At 46.4% G+C, this 15,340-nt stretch overlaps 1 protein-coding gene across 2 annotated transcripts in view; it reads left to right on the top strand.

The window, feature by feature from the left end:
- Positions 1 to 1,378: 1,378 nt before the first annotated feature.
- PRKAR1B (protein kinase cAMP-dependent type I regulatory subunit beta) overlaps positions 1,379 to 15,340 on the top strand; it is a 93,416-nt gene continuing 79,454 nt past the window's right edge. The window contains exons 1-3 of one of the 2 annotated variants that reach the window (XM_058815732.1): positions 1,379 to 1,571; positions 2,971 to 3,175; positions 12,449 to 12,619. In XM_058815732.1, coding sequence (XP_058671715.1) covers positions 2,999 to 3,175; positions 12,449 to 12,619 — 348 coding nt within the window. In that variant the 5' untranslated portion in view covers positions 1,379 to 1,571; positions 2,971 to 2,998. The remainder of the gene's footprint in view (positions 1,572 to 2,970; positions 3,176 to 12,448; positions 12,620 to 15,340) is intronic. The other variant, XM_058815734.1, reaches the window with a different exon arrangement.

Here is a 15,340-nt window from a genome sequence, read left to right as displayed (position 1 = left end):
TCCCGGGGATCGAGCGGTGCCAGCCCGGGACAGCCCGCGGGTGGTGCCAGGGCTGCGAGAACGGGAATGCACCGGGGGCTCCGTGCCCGGCCGCACTCACATGTGCCACCTCCCCGCTGTCCCTGCTCTGAGGACCAAACAGCACGGGCAGGAAGCTGTCAGTTTCTGTAACAGCGTTGTATGCTTTTTAGTGTTTATTTGTATTAGCTAATGTGTATGTACTTTGTGTTTATGTTGTACTTATGGATACTTTACACAACCTCATGTTTTGTGTTCTCCTCTGGTGACTCCAAGGAACAGACACCAAACCAAAAGATTTTCAGGGTCCTTTTCTTGAGTGATCACACCAAATCCAAAGTGCAATAAACCACAGAACTAATTCAAATTGTTTTAAAATAGCCCTGTGTTTACCAGCAGAGTTTATTCCATTCTTGCGCTTCTCCTAGCTTGACTGTGATCCTTTGGAGTCCTGTTTCACCCTTTATTCTATGGGAACCGTGGATGTGAATTTCCTGGCAACAGAAGGAACACAAGCGTGCACTGGAGTATTCCTGGCAGCTTGTGCTGGCCCATGGCTGAGTGCCAGCTGGGACCACACTCCTCACGGCCTGCCACAGAGGTGCTGCTGCCTGTGATGGCTTTGCTCTAAAAACCCCTGGGCAGAGCTGGTGAGTTGCCCTTCTCAGCCCTTTTTAGCCCTTCTCAGTCCTTTCCAGCCCTTCCCAGCCTTTCCCAGCCCTTCCCGGGCTGTGGGTGCTCAGCAGGGCTGGCAGCACATGCCTTGGCTCGGCAGCCTGTCCTGCACGGCCAGCTCATCACCCGTGATAGTCAGGACAGGTTCCATGGCCAGCCTGTCGTCTGTGCCCAAGCCGGGCCATGTGTCACAGCCAGGCTGCTGTCCTTCATGGCCATGCCCATCCTTCATGGCCATGGTGTGGCCACTGCACACATCCAGACTGTCCTTCGTGGCCAGGCCTGTTCTGAACGGCCAGGCCATTGTCCATGGTGGTCAGGCTGGTTCTCCTTAGCCTGTCCTCGGGCTGGCAGCCGGGCCAGGTCCTGCCGTACCCTGCGGGTCCGTGCGGTGCCGAGCGAGTCCGTGCGGTGCGCTTCGAAGCGGAGGGGTCGGAGCTGCCCGGAGCGTATCGGAGCAGAGGGGTCCGTGCGGGCGGAAGCGGAGCGGTCGGTGCGGAGCTGTTCGAAGCAGCGGGGTCGGTGCATCCCGGTTCGGAGCGGAGGGTTCGGTGCCTCCCGGAGCGGGGTTCCGTGCCGCTCTGTTCGGAGCGGAGGGTTCCGTGCCGCCTCTCGGCGGAGGCGGCGGTGGAGGCCGCGCCCGCTGGGGAGTGACGGCGGCCGCACTTCCTGCGGGCGAGCGGCGGCGGCGGAGCCGGAGCCTTTGTGCGGCAGCGGCAGCAGGGTCCCCGCGGCGCCCCGCGGCCCCGGGCGGGCGGGCAGCAGCGCAGGCGGCGGCGGCTGCACTGCGGATACCGGCGGGGGCGAGCCGCTGCCCCCGCCTCCAGCGCCGGCCAGGACACCGGAGGCGCCGCCGCTCAGCCGGCTCCGGCCACCAGGTATTTACCGGGCCCGTGCGGCGGGGCAGGGACAGGGACGGGGACAGGGATGGGGGCAGGGACAGGGACACGGACAGGGGCAGGGGGCAGGGACAGGGACAGCGGCCGCAGATCCGCCCGGCCGGGCCCGGGGGATGCGGTGCCGCCCGGCCGGGCCCGGGACACTTCCCCCGCACTGCCCGCACTGCCCGTACTGCCCCGCACTGCCCTGCACTGCCCCGCACTGCCCCGCACAGCTCCGCATTGCCCCGCACTGCCCCGCACTGCCCGTACTGCCCCGCACTGCCCCGCACAGCTCCGCATTGCCCCGCACTGCCCCGCACTGCCCCGCACTGCCCCGCACTGCCCGTACTGCCCCGCACTGCCCCGCACTGCCCCGCACTGCCCGTACTGCCCCGCACTGCCCTGCACTGCCCCGCACTGCCCGTACTGCCCCGCACTGCCCCGCACTGCCCCGCACTGCCCGTACTGCCCCGCACTGCCCCGCACTGCCCGCACTGCCCCGCACTGCCCGTACTGCCCCGCACTGCCCCGCACTGCCCGGCACTGCCCCGCACTGCCCCGCATTGCCCCGCACTGCCCCGCACTGCCCGTACTGCCCCGCACTGCCTCACACTGCCTGCACTGCCCCGCATTGCCCCGCACTGCCCGCACTGCCCCGCACTGCCCCGCACTGCCCGCACTGCCCGCACAGCTCCATACTGCCCCGCACTGCCCCGCACTGCCCGCACTGCCCCGCACCCACAGCCCCGCACTGTCCGCACAGCCCCAGCCGCCCCCCTCACCCGCAAACCCCGGGGTAAAGCTGTCCCGGCGTTCTGGGCTCGTAACGGAGCGGTCATAACCCCGCTGGGGGAAATAAAGAGGGTTTGGGGCTGTTCTCCCCGCAGGTCACCAAAGTTCTCCTTGGGGAATTCACTTCACTTCAGGGGGCTCTGCCTACTCCCCCCCTGCTTTCCCAAGGCAGCCAAGGGTCGGTGAATGGGAAAGGGAGAGATGCTAAAATTGCCCGAAAATCTCTGTAGCAGGAAGCTGGGCTTCTGGTGACAGGAGCGAGTCCCCACGGGGACAGCAAAGCAAGGCATCATGCCGTCATTTAAGAGTGCTTTTGAAACTCCTTCCCTCGTAGGTTAATTTCACCGGTTTGTGTGGTTTTTTTCAAAAATTGATCACAATCTATGAGTTTAAATCCTGTTTGTGCACTTGGTGGGATGTTGATGATACAGAGATGACACAGTTCAGCATTTCCCTGTACAACCCCAGGACATGAAAATGTTAAAATTGAATAGGTCTTCAATAGGCAACAGGCAATATTAAAATGTCTTTGCTCTTCAGATCTCTCTGACAAAGGATTTGAGGTCTGTCTCTCATCTCTTTCTTGCACCATTTTCTTACCTAGGTTGTGTTTTCTGTTTACAAGCCTGAAGATGGCTGCTGCTGCTTCCTGCAATGTGGAAGAAGACGAGAGCCTGAAGGGATGTGAACTCTATGTTCAGAAACACAACATCCAACAGATTCTAAAAGAATGCATTGTAAACCTCTGTATAGCAAAGCCAGACCGACCCATGAAGTTCCTCAGAGAACACTTTGAAAAATTAGAAAAGGTCAGTGATTTTCAGGTGTCTTTTTCCATTTATAAAATGAAAATGATTGTTTAAAGATTTCAAATGTTTTGGTACTTTTTTTTCTTTTTTTTTTTAATGATCACACAACTGTGAAAATGTAAACTGTTAAGAGAAAAAGCCCCAACCCTTCATTTGTGGATGACTACTATAACACTAGCTATAGTTTAGAAATTTTTGTGCATAACACCAAGATTATAATATCTCAGGAAATTGAATTTGTTAACAATGACTCAAATGGTTTGTGAGGCATGGTACCCTGAGCTTTCATCTCTTGGAAGAACCTGCCTGTGGGTGCAAAAGATGATGTTTATTCCAGTGTCAGGTGGCCTTCCCCTAAAACTGACCAAAATCAGGGAGGCAGAAATTCTCAAAATCCTTGAACATTTTGCTATTGAATTTCACTGCTCTCTCCTGTCTGTAGTGCCTGTCCCAGGATCCTCTGACAGGGGATGCATTAAGGGAGACCTCACTTACTGTGAGTGCCTTCAAAAAGAGTCTAGAGAGGGGGAAACATTTCAGAGCATTCCCAGACAAATTCTTTTTAAAGCCCAGGGGTGTCTTTGCAGGAAGAGCACATTGTGTGAGCAAGTGTTGTTGTAGGCTTGAGAGATAAGGCTCAGTAGTTTCTTCCTTCAGGAGTGGATAATACACGAGGCTGATATATCACCAGTGATGTAAAACATTTAATGCATCTCACTTTCTGCTTTTCAGATTAATTTTTATATAGGTGAGTATATGCCAAATTGGTGTAGTTTTAAAAAATGCAAACATTGCGTTTTGGTGGCAGCCTGGGACATCAGAGAAAGTACAAGGTGATTTGTAATTGTATTTGATTATTGTGAAAAAGAAACAGTCTCTTAATTCTGTATATTCTGAACTTCTGACAGCCAAGACCTATTTTGAGAGAATCAAAATTGTTGAATTTCATCGCTGTGTTGTGAATTATTATCCATCATAACAGGTGGAATTTTGGGCTTCTTGAAAAGAAGGATAAACACCATTCTTGAAGAAAACCCATTAAAATATGCTGTGGTATTATGGAATATGCTGCATTGCTGGAGGGATTTCTTGAGGAGCTGTACTGGGGGAGTTTGGTCATCATCATTTGTTGGTGTTTACACAGCACACACACCTGAGACAGGAGGGCATCCTTGAGAAATGCCATTTTCTCTCATGTAATCTCCATTATTTCCCAAAGAGCAGCAGATGCCAGGATTGTGTAGGACATCAATCAGGATGCCAGCACAGGAGCTGATGGATATCACTTGTCTCAAAATGGAAGATGATTTAGAAACATCAAGGCATCAACTGCAGGGAATATTGTGCTTGCTGTGGGAGGACACAATCTTGGCACTGCCTCTCCAGAGCAGCCTGGGGGCTGAGCCTGCTGAGCCTGCAGGATTTAGGCTCCTTCTGGAGGTTTCCAGCACTGTAATTCTTGCTCCTACAGCAGTTTGACTCCCTTGTTGCCCAAACATCTCTGAGGACTTCCTTGGGATAAACTGTACTCTGAAGGATTTTCTGCTGTAGAATAATATTTTGACTTAGCTGGTTGTGTGAGAACAGTTGAAAGGAAGACTTCTAAAGATAGAAAGATCTTTCAATAAGTTTTATCCAGTTTTTATACACTTGTCATATACAGGTAGTTTGAAGAATCCTAATGGAATTGTGAATTTAGCAATTGTTCATTAGATTTTTGTAAATGTGCAATACTGACGTGGCACATTTGCTATTAGCTCCTTTCATTTGGTCCTGTGGAGGGAGAGGAGTGAAAATATTTGGGTTTAATAATGATTTTCTAAACAAAGTCATGCATTTTTCCACCTAAGTGTGGTATTGTGCGGCTATTTTCCAAACTCATTAGGATAAACAACACATTCCACTGAAGAGAGCAGGAGAAGAACAGTTTATCTGTCAAAAACACATGTGGGAAGTTCAGAGATGAAGTGTAGGATATTTTTCAAGTGGTTAAAAAATGAGCTTGTGGAAAACAAGAAGAGCTTCATCAATGTACTGGAGCTACCACAGAAGTGAATAGAAAAATAGAAGATTATGTTTAATTTTGCTAATTTTTAACTCAATTTCATGAAATCAACTCAGAAAAGCAAGATTTATTATGATATGCAAGATTAGAGAGGATCATAAATGCTTCTCACCTTCTGGTGACATCAGAGTTGGGTCCATTTCCTTCAGCCTGTTGCTAAATGAGAATGGATCAGGCAATAACCCTGACCCCAGCACACCCAGTGTCCCCAGGTGTCACTCCCAGGTGTCCCACACCAGGAGCAGGTTTGTCGTGGCAGGAATTGCTGTTTGCAGCGCTGAGAGCAGAGCCAGCAGTGAGGTAATGCCCAGGGGATGTGGGCTCTGCTCTGAGCCTGGGCCACTCTTTATTCACAGCATGGACGTGGCCTGAGAGGGCTGTAAAGGGAGAACATCAATAAATAATTCTGAATAAAGTACTGCAGACTGAGGTTTGATGTTTGATTCTGAAGGAGTGCCAGTGTTACAAAGAACACTCCCCCAAAGTCTTTCAACTGCACCTTATTTGTATCAAGTACAATGTCAAAAACCATTACTCTGAAAATAATTGTGGGAAAACTTTAATGCACATTTTTCTGTTCATTTAATACTGGCAGGACCCGCTTAAGTTGCCAGTAATTGCTGGGAATCAGCCTATGTTTCTATATTCTAAAATTTGCAAGTCACTTTTATATGCTGTGACCCTATGGACTTCAAGATGACATCTACTCTGATCACATTAACAGTTACTTTGTAAAAATCTACAACATGCCCTTGAGCACAAAAAATAGTTGAAAACAGTTTAGAGACTTTAGATTTTAAAACCTGTGATATTTCCTTTGAACAATTTATTTTACATTTCCCTCTGACTGCGTAGGTCTTGGTGGATGGAGTGAGGAAAGTCTTTCCCTTAGGGATTGTAGTTGGTTTTTTTTGGAGTGAGGGAATAGATGTTAGCTAAGAAACTGTGGCATTATTTTAACAGCTGTAATTTAGTCCTGTTTACTTGAGGACTAAAGGAGGCATAGCAGAAAAAAACAGGGAACCCATATTTTATCTCTGGTTCTTACTTTATGTGAAAAAGTCAATTACTGAGAAATGACAGGCAATGCTTTGTATTTTTAGCCATACTGAGACTGCAAAAATTTCATAGTGTCAGGCTGTTTAGTGCCATGATTCTGTGATCAAAGGTGGAGTTGTCTTGCCAGGCTAAGCTCAGCTGTTCCACAGCAAAGAATTCGAATGAAGAATAGAACTAATGAAGAAAATGGCACCGAAGAGGAAGCAGCAGTAAACCGCAGGATGTGTTTAAAATGGCTTTGCTGAAGCCATTTTAATGTGGGGTATTTTAGAGCAGGGCTGAGCTGGGCTTTGCTGGTACCTCCCGGAGCTGAGCTCTCTCCAGGCCCTTCTGTCGCCCTCAGCACGAGCAGGAAACAATATTTTACTCTAATAAACCACGGCCAGCGGCTCGGCAGGGTTGTTTGGGATGCAGGCTGATGCCGCATCCTCACGGTGGCGAAGGAAAGGGAATTTTCGGCAAAATTGGGAAAATCCAAATTTGGAGCCAACAGCGCTGCCCGCGTGGCGCCCCCTGGCGGTGCCTGGCGGAACTGCACCCGGGCGTGCCGGGACCGGCCCCGAGCGATAAAACAAAATGCAAAAATATTTATTTCTGTTAGCAAAATATTCTTTATTTACTTACCACGGGGACTTTTACAACCAAAGGTACCCGGGCATCAAAGCTGGAGCACCAGGCTCTTCTTCTGTGGCAGTATTCGCTCCCAGTATTTGTATTTTATCACAAAAAAGAGTCCTTCAATCAGTAATTTCCACCAGAACCTGTCTAAACTGATGAAACTAATTCTTAACAGTACAGGTTATAATTATGCAAAGTATAACTCACTGCTTTCAGATAAACTGGGGAGAGGTTACGGATTTGAAGCAAAATCACACAGAGAAAAAAACCATAGGAAAAAAAGCATTAAACAAGCAGTTTTAGAAAGCCTAATAATAATAATGTTGTTCAAAGTTTGCCAAGCAGTTGGGTGGTATCTCCGTGGTGGTCAGAAAAGCGTGCAGGAACGTACCTGAGGTGCTGATAGAAGCACAGCAGTGGGAGCAGCAGCTGCCCTGGCCGTGTGGCTGAGCAGGCTGGGGCAGCCTCTGTCCTGCCTCTCCCCTGGGATCAGCACTGGCAAGAGGAACTTGCACTGGCTGGAGGAAAAGCAGCTCAGGTGGCACCTCTGGGACTGCCAGAGCCAGCCCCAGGCAGTGCTGTGAGAGGTGACACTTTTCTTGGGAGAGGTAAAGGAAAACAAGGTGAATTTTTAAAGCCATCCCCGGGCAAATTTCCTCCATGAAGGGAAGGGTGGAGGATGAAGGGAATAAGAGCAGAAAGAGAAAAAAAAGTTTTTTCCATAAGAAATAAAATTAGTTATAAGCAAACCCATGCTCATATGAGCTTTCCTTTGTGTGTCCACAAGTATGAGTGGCTTTCCCACTCTGATAGCCAAAACCTGACAAAACCAGAATGCAGTGAACATGGAGGGAATTCTGCCTGGAAGACTTCTTTGTTTCACATCTCAAGCTGCCCTGTTTTACATTCATCAGGTTACTTAATCCACTTTTATGTGGGCTTGTCTCCTCTTACACAAGCTATGTGTGCATACATTGTTATTTGGCTGGATTTTAAGAATCAGAAGTGTTGGCCATGATTCTCTTTGATTATATAAGCTTTCAAGTATCAAAAATAGGGTCTGTGTTTTGTAACATAACCTCTCACTTTGCTGTGAGGCAAAGAAAGTGGGGAAGAGGTGGTGATGGGTTGGGATGCTGAAGACGCTGGTGGGGGGAAGACAAGAAGTGTGAATGAGCTGCAGAAGGTGAAACAATAGCAGTGAGGGGTCTGGGGAAGGTCAGCCATGCAGCTGGAGTGTCACCAGGGCAGGTGGATTTTAGGCAGGAGATTTTTGCCTAGATTGGAAATTGGGAATGAGCAGAGATGCAGAGAGAGACCACGGAGGATGCAGGAATAGTAATCAAAGTGGAGGGTAACTATGGAGGGGGTAAATACCTTGGCAGGATGGTAGGGAGTGCATTTAAACATATTTCTTAGAAGTGCTGTAGAAGAAAAGTAAAATGGAGCAGGGGGAAGGCAGTAGAACAATAATTGGGATTGTGAGAATAACAAGGCTGAATTGATCACAAAGATTGTCTGTCCTGGCAAAGATAAGACTGGAAAGAACATTAAGATCTCCCAGATTTTCCTGCTTTTAATGATGGCATCAGGCAGTCCCATGCTTCAGCAAAATGAAGTGCTTTGCCTTTGGCCTTTATTGGTTGCTGTAAATCATCAGCCCAAGGAGTGGTGAGGGGTGTCAGAAACCCTCCTGCACTCAGAGCATCTCCTCTGGGTCAATTCCAGTGCAGAGAGAGATTAGTTACCTGTGCATGAACCTTCCTGCACATTTTCTGTGAACAATCCAGGTCTGTCAGGCAGAAAAGTTTATGAATGTGCTTGAGGGGGAAAAAACCCCCAACCATTTAGAGTGTACTTGGTGGTGTGGTTTTTGAATGCAATGTATACATTGTAGGAAGCAGAGCAGAGGTGCTGAGCTTTGATATCAAATGTCTGACTTGCTTTTAAGTCTTTTGGGGATGTTGTTGTAAGGCTGCACAGTAATTTGGTGCTTTCCTTCCTTCAGCTCATCTGGGTTTTCAGGTAATGACAAAGTCTGAAAGGAGAGACTGGGACAGGAAGGGAATTTCTGTTTGGAAATGCTCCAGATGATAGGGAAGAAAGCTTCTAGGTCAGGAGGTGTGTGTGCTCTTAAGCAGTGGTCTGAAAGGAAGGGAAGGAAACCTAAAAACTGCCTCAGCATTGTGGCTGCTTCACTTGCAATGCTTAAACTCATTAAATCTTCATGGAAGCATTATCTGGGGGAGATGCTGAGGACAATATGCTAAATTCCTGTGGTTTATACCTCAGCCTCTTCTTGTTGAAAGTGGACATTCAAAAGGTAAATTGGTTCCTGCAGTTGTATTTATTGGTTCTTTCAATTTGAAGCAATGATCAAAGGCAGTTCCGCTGCCTTGCTGTTGTGCCTTCCATGTGTTTTCTCATTTGGAGGTGGACACAATTGGGCAGTATGATTATGACTTATCAGTGCCATCCAAAGAGAGAGAGAGGGAGAGAGATATCACTTGTTGTCATGACAACAAAAGATGATGAGGTGTTTACTTGGAGCTGAGTTCTGCACAAGGATTCACATCAAGCTGCATCTGAGGATTGGGGTTTGGAGAACTCCTCTCGAGACAGCTCATTCCTCCTTCCAAACATTGGCTGCATTTGTGCAGCTTTACCCCAGGATATGTGGAAGACATCTCTCTGAAAGCGCAGCCCAGGACAGAGCAAAGGCTTTATTTGCAGAAGGCAGGCTGTAGTTCAGGAATGGGGATCCTTCCCAGCCTGCAGCTATGGAGAACCAGCCAGTCCAGTGCCTGCTGTTTGTACAGAAGGAGTTTGTAGTGAAGAGACTTCCTTTTAAAATGAATCACACAGTAACTCACTTTTATAATCCTTTCAAATCTTCTTGGCTTCTAAAAGTATTTGAGTTTAAGAGCATGCTTTGTAGTATTAATTTTATCTCACTGAGCTTCCTTTTGTATATAAATCTCTGCTGGGGTGGGGGAGATATTATTTATTAATTCCTTGGAAGTGGCTTTTATGCAATGTGTACTGAAGAGAGAAGAGTGTATTTTATATTCAAATGTGGCAAACTACAACTCTTCTCTCTGAGTAAATATGCTCTGGATAAAAAGAACTGTGTAAGTGCTGCACACCATTAATTACCCAACTGCCCTCTTGTTGTACTTACCTTTTAGTTAAATTTTAGCTGCTATTCTTCAGAAAGGTCTTTACTGCCTTTCAGTTAAACTCATGAAGAAGGTGAATTTGGTTGTGTTGATTTATTATAGTCAGAGACCATTAACACTATCGGAGATAGGCAGTCAGTAATGCTATTTGAAATTCTTCAGTCACAGCTTTTGTTTTTAAACACTAGATATTAAATATAATTGTAATATATAGCACACATTTGTACTTGAAATATTTTGCTTGATTGTAGTTTAGGAATCTAGAGACAGAGAGGAGTAAGGAAGAGGTTGATGAGAATGCTGAAATAGGATTTGCAGTTCTTACAGTATAGGCAAATCTAATTTAGTAATTTTTTAAAATATCTAGTCCTGCTATTTGAATGTAAAATTAAAAAGTTTCAGTAAGGATTTAATACATCTGAAATTCTGGTTTTTCAGTTACAGCACTGGGAGTTTTGGGGTTGTAAGCTAAATTCAAACCCCAATTGATCTCAGAAAGAACTTGGCACTTTTTGAGGCAGATCGAGGTCTTGAAAAGTCAGATCTTTAGCCAGCCCTCTACATTTTATATCTGAGCTTGTCCCCTCTATTTCACTAATGCCTTCTTCAAAACAAGAATGTGTGACTTGTTGCTTTGAGTCATGCAGCATGGGAAATACTGCTCAGTTATTTATTTCAAGTAACAGTAGTGCATCAAAGACTGGTCAGAGGTTAATGAGAGGTCAGTGTCAGTGGTGGTGCAGGAATTGACTGGAATAAGACCAGAAAAGACAGGTGGCATGATGCATTTGATGCAAACATCAATGGCAAAACATATATTAATCATCCCTTTTTCTTGCAAGCTCGAAAGTTGTGAGCCTGTGCCAGTTTTCTGTGCTGCCCTTTCCTGGTGCCATCCATACCCGATGAGCTGTGCATCACTCACTTCCTCTGTCAGGGGGACCAGCTGGTGATGCTGGGGATCTGCCGCTCGTGCTGGTGCTCCCAGAATCTCCCTCCCTCCTCACTCCCATCCTGGCTCTGAATGAAAAATCTCACTGGAGATTTCCTGTAGGACAGAGGCCAGGTCCTGGCAGTTCGTCCCTGCTGGTGGAATGTTGGTTTATGGTGCGTGCAGGGAGCTCAGCATTGCTGTGCTTTCTTTTTGGGGAGCCTGCAGTGCTGCTGAGCTGAGTTATCTGAAAAACCCTGGAGTGTGCACGTCCCTCAGCATGGCTCTGGGGCTGCCAGGCTCTGGGGTTTGCCTGCACAGAGCAGGTGGCAGCACATGAAACTACTGCTGCAGCAGCCAGCTTGCCTCCTTGCAGTGCAGTGCTCCTGCCCTCTGGTTCCTGTACCAGGGAACAGAATTTATGGTCCACCCCATCTCCAGTTTTCCCTGCCTTTAGTGGAGATTGGGATGAGCCAGCCCCAAGAGGCAGTGAGTGTGCTGTGGCTGAGCAGTGCCAGGGCTGAGGAGGAGGGCTGGGTCTGAGCAGACAGCTCCTGACTGACAGACATGGATGATGCAAAGGGAATTTTTACTCCTTTTTGCTTTCCCTTGGATCCGAGGAAGCTGAGGGATAGAACATAGGGGTCTGGGAAAATGCTGTAATTGTGGGTAATCTGGTTTGTGTCTGTCCTTTGGAAGTCAAATCCACTGTATGAATTGACAGTCTTGCAACTCTGACCTCCTTTCTTGAAGGTTTTCTGTACTGTTCTCTACTCCTGTTACTCTCTCTTCAGGGATTCCCTTCCTATTTTATTCTCTGTTCCACAAGCATGAAATTTGGAGAATAACCTCCCCATTGGCCAGCTGGTGCTAGGCCAGCCACCATCTCTCATAGTCCTCTGGAGCCTACCTTGGATCCCATTTGCTTGGAAAGAGTCCCATTGATTATAAATCAGTTTTATGGCAGAAATTCTGGAGTAGGGAGCATCTTTGTTGTTTGTGGTGATAGTAGGCTTCCAAAACAGAGCAAGATGAAGAAACCAATCTAATTTATCAATGTGTGACTTTTGACAAATTGTTTGTATTAGAGACAATGACGTGTACAATCCAACTGAGAAAATAACACTGTGATGTTGGAGAGTAAGCAGTGGAAGTTTTGCTGTCTCAACCAGGAGTAGATGCAAAGATATGCCTGCACTTTATTTACATTTGTTGCCATGATGTGTAAGAAAGAGTTGAACAGGAGAAATGCCTGTACACACATTAATGCCATTCTCATTAAATCTGTAATTTTCGTTCAGCAGTGCAAACCGACCGTCACCCAAACACAGACATGAACGGGCTGCTGATATCTATAAAAGAAGGTCAAATCGACTGTACCCACGAGTAAGAGCTGCTTCACTGTCCCTTTTTCCTTGCAGGAGGAATGCAAGCAGATCCTGGCCCGGCAGAAGTCCAGCTCCCAGTCGGATTCCCACGACGATGAGGTTTCGCCGCCGCCGCCCAACCCGGTGGTGAAGGCGCGGCGCCGGCGCGGCGGCGTCAGTGCAGAGGTGTACACGGAGGAGGATGCTGTGTCCTATGTCAGAAAGGTACCCTGCACCCTCCCGCTGCCTCCCAGATGTGCAAGGCAATCCAGTGACTCGTGTTCTGTCCCTGATTTGGACTCCTGGGCCAGCCTGGAGGGTGGTGTCCCCACGCTGGCATAAGCAGAGCCTGACCATCTTCACACTCAAGGTCTTTTTCTCTCTCCTTGACTGAGGATTTTCCCCAACAATGAGATTTCAGTATTCACTGTTCCTTCTTTTTTAAGATGTGCTGCTTATCTAACAGGGTCAGTAATTCGCAGCCATTTTCTTGATAGTCACTGGCTTCAGCATCGTCTGAGTTTGATCGGAAAATCTCATTATTCAGGACAGCTTTTCCATTGCTGCATTTCCTGTTCATTTTGTTTTTTGTTTCCAAAAGTCAGATCTGCCTCAAGTTTTCTTTAATCTAAGTAATTTAGGTTTCCTAGACCACTCAGGCACGTATTTCCCCTGTTGATTAGGTACCACTTAACCCACTGAATTTTGGAAGTCTCTTGACCATACTTGGGTGATTTTGTGTGACCATTGTCTTTGAAGAAATGCCAATCCCAAATTAGATAATTTCTCCACTAGGAGCTCTGTTTTGGTCTTCCCTCTTTTTAACTGCCTTTTTTCATAAAACTAGCTAGCTATGTTATATCTTTGATATCTCTTAATAACTCTGCATTTTTTTTTTGACACTGGCTAAAGTTTTCAAAGATTATTGAAAGAGAGACATTACAATAGCATATGTCATGTTTGTTTAGGGAGCCAGGCTGAAAATGTATTTCATAAGGTTGACAGATGCTGCTAATGTGCTTTTGTGCACGCCTGGAGTAGCTTTAACTCAAAGAGCTTTTTCTTTATGGGAATGCATTTTGTCAGTCACTGTTTTTTTGGCAGAATGCTTTTTGCCTTTGCAGTCAGATGTGCTTTTGTCATCTGCTTATGATACAAGTTCACTGGATGCTCTGGGGATTTCTTTCCCAAGGAAAAAAAAATTAGGAGAGCCATTAATCCTAAAAAGAAGCGTGTAAAAGTACTCTTGTGGCAGTTAAATAATGTTTGCAAGTGTAATTTGCAAATTTTAACAGCACTGTGGTCAAGTTGTTAATGAATGCCCTGCACTGTTAAAAAACTTGTGTGATACTTCAGAAGCCACTTTAAAACACTTTTCTTTCTGTGCATTTTGCAATATCCCCCTAAAAAACTTCCATGAAGAGATCCTATTTGTTTCTGCTTATTATGGGTTCCATCTGACTCTTCTGAAAATCAAAGGAAACATCCCTTCCCACCCCCCTGAGCAATTCTTTTATGTTTGTAATGGAACCTGGACTAAACTTTGTTTTCTTCATTTCTCAACAGTGATGTCAGTGAGCCCTGACAGTAGCATGAGTAGGCAAGAACCAGAAGCAGCAATACAGATCATATTCTGTGTTCTTTGACTAGTCCTGTTATGATTTCAATTTCCTAGGAACTGACTGATCCTAAATAATAATAATAATTTAGCGGATGGTCTCTTGTACGGATGCTGGAAGGAATGCAGAACTAGCACTGGGAGGATTTGTGTCAGTGCTTTGTCTTCTGCCATAAGCAAAGGAATCCCATGGTGAAACCCATGGGTGTGTGATTTCTAGAACACAGAAATAAAAGGAGACACTGAAAGGACAAATTATGGAACAAATTTAAGAGAGTAAAAAGCAAGGCAAAGGTTGTGTTAGACTATTGCAAACAGATGGAATTTTAGATAGTAGTCAGGAGGAACTGCTGGCTTGAATTCAGGTGTTGGATGGAAGCACATCTGGGTTATAAGCCAGTTTGAAGGATCCCTTGAAGGGGTGAGCTATAGCATGAGTAGTGCTAGAGGCAGTGAAATGAATTATGTCCCTGGAGAGAAAATCAAAAGAGATTTAGCTCTGTGATTTGAGCAAGCACATGGCATGGCTTCATTCCGGGGAAGATCTCTGTGGAGGGTTAGTTCAGCCTTGAACCAGAGAAAGCAATATTTGTCAACACATCTGACAACACAGCTAGCAACTAAGAGAACAGGAATCTTGCTCTAAAGAGGGTGATCAGCTTGAAGAGAACATCCAGTGATTATTTGGAAGAGTGAGGTAAGAAATGGCCAAGTGATTCTTACAGCATTTGACTCTGGTCAGATGCCTGGTCACTCCTAGAGAGCCTCTCCTGTGTTTTCTGGAGAAAACTAAACAGAACATGCCCCAACAAACCCACAAAGCCTTGTGGCCTTCACTGCTGCAAATTTACACTGAGGAAAGCTACTCAGTGCTATTTCATTATCAGACAGAAAGGCTGGAGTTGAGTGTCTCAGTGATCTGATTATTTACCCCTTTGGCTCATCAGCAGTAAGCTGAGCTGGTGTATTCTTAATAGAGCAAGGGTTCAGGTCTGCAATTCAATCCAGTGTTCCTCTGATAGGGTAAAAACCAAGAATAAGATACTGGCTGAATTTAACATTGAGAAATTTAAACTTTTAGATAATTAGGTCAGATTTTACTCTGATACAAACATGCAGTTTGTGCATGTGTACTTCTCTGGACTTAATTGGAGTAATCTGATTCCTGCAGCAGTCAATACAAGAGAGGTCTGAAGCCAGTTTAACTCTAGATTTTCACAGTGCAGCATTTACCTGTGAGGTAAATCTTGATAATTCTTTGTGGGAACTGGTTCTACATCAGTTTTACCCTTTGAGGCGTCCTTCTTTTGGTTGGATGGGTATTTCCT

Source organism: Ammospiza caudacuta, chromosome 17 (genome assembly GCF_027887145.1).
Source record: "Ammospiza caudacuta isolate bAmmCau1 chromosome 17, bAmmCau1.pri, whole genome shotgun sequence".
Lineage (NCBI taxonomy): Eukaryota > Metazoa > Chordata > Aves > Passeriformes > Passerellidae > Ammospiza > Ammospiza caudacuta.
Note: the sequence above shows the minus strand (reverse complement) of the source record. Positions and strands in the feature narration are given on the sequence as shown.